Source organism: Danio rerio, chromosome 11 (genome assembly GCF_049306965.1).
Source record: "Danio rerio strain Tuebingen ecotype United States chromosome 11, GRCz12tu, whole genome shotgun sequence".
Taxonomy (NCBI): domain Eukaryota; kingdom Metazoa; phylum Chordata; class Actinopteri; order Cypriniformes; family Danionidae; genus Danio; species Danio rerio.
The window spans coordinates 355,001-362,530 of record NC_133186.1 but is presented as its reverse complement, the minus strand read 5'-3'; the positions used below and the strand labels follow the sequence as shown (position 1 = coordinate 362,530).

The 7,530-nt window shown below is 46.7% G+C and overlaps 1 protein-coding gene across 2 annotated transcripts in view; it reads right to left on the bottom strand.

Moving 5' to 3' along the window:
- Window positions 1-1,913: 1,913 nt before the first annotated feature.
- The window catches only part of mettl1 (methyltransferase 1, tRNA methylguanosine), a 9,134-nt gene continuing 3,517 nt past the window's right edge, over window positions 1,914-7,530 (bottom strand). The window contains exons 5-7 of one of the 2 annotated variants that reach the window (XM_073915797.1): window positions 4,181-4,294; window positions 2,794-2,895; window positions 1,914-2,125 (exon numbers count right to left, since the gene is read on the bottom strand). In XM_073915797.1, the coding sequence (XP_073771898.1) occupies window positions 2,006-2,125; window positions 2,794-2,895; window positions 4,181-4,294 (336 nt within the window). In that variant the 3' untranslated portion in view covers window positions 1,914-2,005. 2 annotated transcript variants of the gene reach the window in all.

The following is a 7,530-nucleotide window of genomic DNA, read 5'->3' as shown; positions in this document are numbered from 1 at the left end:
TGCTGAAGCGTCCACTGACCCCAGCATTGACCGACTGATGTCTGCATGTGTGTTTGAGCTCAGGATGGATTACATCTGCAAATATTTGCTCTGTTATTGATCATGTACATGTGTGTGCTTTAGACAGTCTGGGGAGCACACGCATGTCAGTCTTTATGCTAATGTGCAGCGCTCATCAGACTCATATCTACATATTCAGAGCTGCATTGGTCAGTTGTGCAGTCTAATCACTGTAATGAAGACTGGATGCTGGTTTAAACGTCTCTTTAAGTCCCACTTGAGTTGTGTTTAAAGTTTATATTATTATATGTATATTATATTTCTGACTCATGCTAGCAATCATACATAGATGCAGGAGAAAGTATCACCAGCCTCAACATGTGATTCATACGGATCTGTCAAGTTTAGCCAAATCTAAACTTTGGCTAAAAAGCTGTAACCCAGTCAGGGGTCCAGACTGGTTTCCCACCTTCCGTAGCTCATAAAGCTCAGATGCAGTCTCAACAAGACACGCCAGCCATTTTGCAAACGAAACCGGAGGGATTAATGTGCAAATAAAGGGAGTGAAGTGTTTAATCATCTAATTATAAACATATTAAGACTAACAACGTGTGCTGGCAAAATAAACACAGTATAGTTTGATCTAATGTAGAGGTTAATGTTATCTATTAAACTCACTGGCCACTTTATTAGGTACACCTTACTAGTACCAGGTCAGACCCTCTTTGGTCTTCAGATCTGCCTTAATCCTACATGGTGTAGACTCAACAAGCTGCTGGAAATATTCCTCAGAGATTTTGCTCCATGTTGACATGATAGCATCACACAGTTGCTGCAGATTTGTCGGCTGCACATCCATGATGCCAATCTCCCGTTCCACCACATCCCAAAGCTGCTCTATTGGATTGAGCTCTGGTGACTGTGGAGGCCATTTGAGTACAGTGAACTCATCGTCATGTTCAGCAGTCTGAGATGATTGAGCTTTATGACATGCTGCGTTATCCTGCTGGAAGTAGCCATCAGAAGATGGAGACACTGTGCTCATAAAGGGATGGACATGGTCAGCAGCAATACTCAGGTAGGCTGTGGCGTTGATGCTCAATTGGTACTAATGGACCCAAAGAAAATCTCCCCCACACCATTACACCACCACCACCAGCCTGAACCGCTGATACAAGGCAGGATGATCCATGCTTTCATGTTGTCTGAGCCGAGCATCCGAATGTGTCAGCAGAAATGGAGACTCATCAGAGCAGCAACGTTTCTCCAATCTTCTATTGTCCAGTTTTGGTGAGTCTGTGTGAATTGTAGCCTCAGTTTCCTGTTCTTAGCTGACAGGAGCGGCACCCGGTGTGCTCTTCTGCTGCTGTAGCCCATCCGCCTCAAGGTTGGCCGTGTTGTGTGTTCAGAGATGCTCTTCTGCAGAGCTCGGTTGTAGCGAGTGCTTATTTGAGTTACTGTTGCCTTTCTATCAGCTGAACCAGTCTGGCCATTCTCCTCTGACCTCATCAACAAGGCATTTGCGCCCACAGAACTGCCGCTCACTGGATATTTCCTCTTTGTCGGAGCATTCTCTGTAAACCCTAGAGATGGTTGTGTGTGAAAATCCCAGTAGATCAGCAGTTTCTGAAATACTCAGAGCAGCCCGTCTGGCAGCAACAACCATGCCAAAGTCTCTTAAATCCCCTTTCTTCCCCATTCTGATGCTCAGTGTGACCTGCAGCAGATCCTCTTGACCATGTCTACATGCCTAAAGCCTAAATGCAGTGAGCTGCTGCCCTGTGATTGGCTTAGACATTTGCATTAACGACCAGTTGGTCAGGTGTACCTAATAAAGTGGCCGGTGAGTGTGTGTGTGGACTCCAGAACTCTTGTTATTAGCTGTGTTCAGTGACCTGCAGCACACACAGAGGGGCTCTTCATACAGTAAATCTTTAATGTACAGTAATGTCCAAAACTCAGTGTACTTGTGTAACGAGATCACGCTGCTATAATGATGTGATCTTCACGTCTGCGGATCCTCCACTCTGCGGAAAACTGCCAGAAAGTTCTTCCCTCCGTTTCTCTGCACCTTCTTTCCCTCCTCCGTGCAGGTTCCCAGGTGACCGACGATGATGTCATCAGCCTGCGACAACACAATCAGCAACAGAGCAAAAACGGCATTAATGAAGTCCTTACATGAGGTTTACTGCTGAATTAACCCTGTCCATCTGTTCTCATCATGATCTTGAAATGTAGAATTATATTATATTACTCACTATACAGTGTTAAAACTACAAACATGACATAAGTGTTGAACTACAAACATGGCGGGTGTGTGAGAATGAAGGTTAACCAGAGAGACTTAAGTGAAGATGTCTGAACGATTCACCCAATGAAAAACATCCGTCACATGTTCAGCGCTATATTTAAAGCTGCAGTGTGTATGTTTGACACCCAGTGGGTGAATTAGGTACTGCACCCCTGCATCAAAACAAACGCAAGCGCAGGTTGCCAGATTGTCGTGTTCTACATAGAAGCAGCGGCACGTGACAGAAGGAAAATTCTCCATATTAAAAAAGAGTTTTGGTCCTAACCAACACCTCAAGTAGATTTATTAGAAACGGCTCCTATTCCTATTATTGTCACAGCTGAAGAGCAGAACAGCAGGTTATGATCTTCATACGCAGGTGAACAGAGACGCAGCACACATCAAACCTGGAGGAACCCGCTCTACTCTACAGGGGAGCATCAAACTCAGCGCATGAAGACGCTTCACACACTCTCAGCTGTTCAACACACACACACACACACCAGCTGCTCCTCCGTGACTCTGCTGAAGAGAGGATGATCACTGAAGTGTTGGACGATCCACTCGTGCACCTCTTCTACATCAGTGTTTGTGTAAACCAAACCCTAGACAGAGCAAACACACACACACACACACACACACACACACACACACACACACACACACACACACACACACACCATTGAGTCATTAGCAGCCTCAGGTTAATTCTGTGAAAGTTCACATCAGAAATGCATGAATGAACGTGATCTGACGCCAGCGGACTCTAACAGCACACACACACACACACACACACACACACACACACACAGGTGCGGGCATGCACACACACAGTAACGCACAGACATACAGGGTATGCACACACACACACACATACACATAAACACATTCATGGACACAAACACGCTGCATGCACAACCTAACAAACACACACACACACACACACACACACACACACACACACACCATTAACCTCAGACACACACTCGCTAACAGACAAACGCACAATTACATTTCCACACACATACTTGCATGTGCACACTCTCTCTCTTACACAAAAACACTCACACATGCATACACACACACGCGCACACACACACACACACACACAGATGTGCGTGAGGATGTTTCCTGAAATACTCTGAACTGCACAGATTTCCCAGACTGAGAATGAGAGCAGGAGAGCAAACACTGCTTATCAGTGTGTGTGTGTGTGTGTGTGTGTGTGTGTGTGTGTGTGTGTCAGCGCTGCAGTTTACTCTTCACTTCTGTCTGTCAGATAGAGTCAGCAGAACAGCAGCTTCTCAGAACTACAGGAGAAACTTCATCTCTACAGTACACACACACACACACACACACACACACACACACACACACACACACACACACACACACACACGCACACACACGCACTCTCACTCTCTCTCTCACACACACACACACACACACACACACACACACACACACACACACACACACACACACACACACACACACACACACACACACACACACACACACACACAATCTAGCTCTTATTCATTCATTCATTTCCTTCAGCTTAGTCTCTTTATTCATCAGGGGTCACCACAGCGGAATGAACCACCAACTATTCCTGCATAAGTTTTTCACAGCGGATGCCCTTCCAGCTGCAATCCAGTAATACACACTGGCATGTTCACCATCACAACCAGGAATATTCACACACAAACGCTCACTAACACACACGACTACACATGCGCACACACTGCTGATCTCAGGTTAGAGCGGGGGGTTAATTAAGGACACACAGTGGAGCAAAATGTGCAACAATCAAAACACACACACTTTAACATCATGCATTGGTGTGTGTGTGTGTGTGTGTGTGTGTGTGTGTGTTAGTGTTCTCACCCCGATGCGCAGTGTGTATGCATACTCGGCCAGCAGTGTGGGGCTGATGATGCGCCACTTGTGTTTGGTTTTCTTGAAATGAGGGTCCGGAAAGAGGAAGAACATCTTACTGAGCTGTGGAGAAACACACACACACACACACACACACACACACACACACACACACACACACACACACACACACACAAATTTTTTTTATAAAATAATAATAAAATATAAAGTGTGTATTTGGTTTCAGTTTGTGTTTATATGTGCGTTATGATCAGTGTGTGTGTATGCATATATGTGTGGCTTAGTAAATATATGCATGCATGCATGTATGTATGTGTGTGTGTGTGCATGTGTGTGTATACATACACACACGCATGTGGATCAGCATGTTTGTATATATATATGTGTGTGTGTGTGTGTGTGTGTGTCAGTGTATGCATATACGTGTGTGGCTTAGTTGTGTGTACGTGTTATTTTGTGTCTGCGAATCAGTGTGTGTGCATATGTATATGTGCTATTGTGTCAGCTGATGTGTGTGTGTGTGTGTGTGTGTGTGTGTGTGTGTGTATGTGTGTGTCAGCTCTTCTTTAGACGTGGTCAAACCTGCAGATCTGGAAATCCCCCTTCAGGAGTGTTTATTACAGTACAGACCACCAGCGCGCACACACACACACACACACACACACACAGATCAGCTGCTAATATTAACATCAGTCTGCACGCTGCTTTTATTAGCCCAATAAATGAAGACAGACGAGCTGAGGATAATTAGTGGGAGCAGCAGCCACCGGCGCTGGAAAACACACTGCGCTTTAATTACGGCTTCAGCCAAAGACTGAAAGAAAGTGTGTGTGTGTGTGTGTGTGTGTGTGTGTTTGCTTTCGGTGAGCGTGTGCCAAAAGCCCCGCGGAGTCGAGAGCTCGTGGAGTCTCCTGCGTCTCCTGCTCAGGTGTGGCGGTGGGATTATTTACACCCGAGACTCTGACAGGTTCGGGTTTCGCTCTCCTGTAACTCTGAGCATCTCACTGCGCTGGTGATGGGTCTTACACACTACACACAACCAAGAGGAGAGAGCGGAGGACAACTGTAGACCACAGAGACTGAGGACACGCTGCAGTCATGATGATCCAGTCGACTGCCAGCCATCATCACTGATCTCTTTACAATATTCAACATTTAAATAAAGACATAATGAAAATCTTAAAGCCAGGTTAACATCATCGCTATAATTGTTGTGTTATTACTATTTAATTAACTAGCACATTAATTACCACAGCCACATCACCCTGCAGCCCAAGAGCGGCCCCTCACTGAAGATGGGAACACTAGGCTGCTGTTGGCAGAGGTGTTAGTGAGGCCAGTAGGGGGCGCTCAACCTGTGGTCCGTGTGAGTCCTAACGCCCCAGTGTAGTGAAGGGGACTCTATACTGTCAGTGAGCGCCGTCTTTCAGATGAGATGTTAAACTGAGCTCCTGATTCTCTGTGCTCATTAATAACCACAGGTCACTTCTGGTAAAGAGTAGGGGTGTAACCCCGGTGTCCTGATCAAATGGCCATACACGAGAAATGTGCTGTGTCAATACACATTACTTACTTACTAATTAGCAAACGTCTAAGATAAGCAGAAAACTGAATGGTTTAATCTATACACTTTAAACACTTCAGGAAAGACCAAACAAACCATACTGTCACTCTAATATTCAATGCGGCGAATGAAGCCCCGCCTACTAGTATAGGAGCCAATCATCGATCGATGTAGACCGACATTTCACGAGGGATCAGACGTGTGCTTTTATGAGCATGCTTTTTGTGGTGAACAAACACACAGACATCAGAAATATATCCACATACAGCCTGAAAATCTCTACTTTTAAATGAACCGACTGCACTCGAGAAACAGATGTTCTCTGGTCTTGTAATCTGTATGAAACCAACGCGAGGTACAGTCCATTCTGTCAATCGCACATCAAATTACTGCAACTACTCAGACTACTGTCGCAAACAAAAATGATATGCGAGGGGTTGTCGCAAACGAACGTTAACAGCGGGCGGTCGTCACATGGACTAAAGTGCAGAGCAAGGGGGGTTGTCGCAGACGAAAGTTAACATCAGTCGGCTGACGCGGATGAAAGTGAATAGCGACGGGGTTATCACGGACGAAAGTGAACAGCGGGCAGTTGTCGTGGACGAAAGAAAGTAAAGAGCGTGGGGGTTGTCACCGACGAAAATAAAGAGCGTGGGGGTTGTTGCGGACGAAAGTAAAGAGCATGGGGGTTGTCGCAGACAAAAGTAAAGAGCGAGGGGGTTGTTGCGGACGAAAGTAAAGAGCGTGGGGGTTGTTGCGGACGAAAGTAAAGAGCATGGGGGTTGTTGCGGACGAAAGTAAAGAGCATGGGGGTTGTCGCAGACAAAAGTAAAGAGCGAGGGGGTTGTTGCGGACGAAAGTAAAGAGCGTGGGGGTTGTTGCGGACGAAAGTAAAGAGCGTGGGGGTTGTTGCAGACGAAAGTAAAAAGCATGGGGGTTGTTGCGGACGAAAGTAAAGAGCATGGGGGTTGTCGCAGACAAAAGTAAAGAGCGAGGGGGTTGTTGCGGACGAAAGTAAAGAGCGTGGGGGTTGTTGCGGACGAAAGTAAAGAGCGTGGGGGTTGTTGCAGACGAAAGTAAAAAGCATGGGGGTTGTTGCGGACGAAAGTAAAGAGCATGGGGGTTGTCGCAGACAAAAGTAAAGAGCGAGGGGGTTGTTGCGGACGAAAGTAAAGAGCATGGGGGTTGTTGCGGACGAAAGTAAAGAGCATGGGGGTTGTCGCAGACAAAAGTAAAGAGCGAGGGGGTTGTTGCGGACGAAAGTAAAGAGCGTGGGGGTTGTTGCGGACGAAAGTAAAGAGCATGGGGGTTGTTGCGGACGAAAGTAAAGAGCATGGGGGTTGTTGCGGACGAAAGTAAAGAGCGTGGGGGTTGTCGCAGACAAAAGTAAAGAGCGTGGGGGTTGTAGCAGACAAAAGTAAAGAGCATGGGGGTTGTTGCGGACGAAAGTAAAGAGCGTGGGGGTTGTTGCGGACGAAAGTAAAGAGCGAGGGGGTTGTCGCAGACAAAAGTAAAGAGCGTGGGGGTTGTCACAGACAAAAGTAAAGAGCAGGGGGTGTTGTCGCAGACGAAAGTGAAGAGCGGGGGGAGGGCGTTGTTGCGAACGAAAGTGAAGAGCGTTGGGGTTGTCGCGGACGAAAGTAAAGAGCGTGGGGGTTGTCGCGGACGAAAGTAAATAGCGTGGGGGTTGTCGCAGACAAAAGTAAAGAGCGTGGGGGTTGTCGCAGACGAAAGTAAATAGCGTGGGGGTTGTCGCGGACGAAAGTGAAGGAGG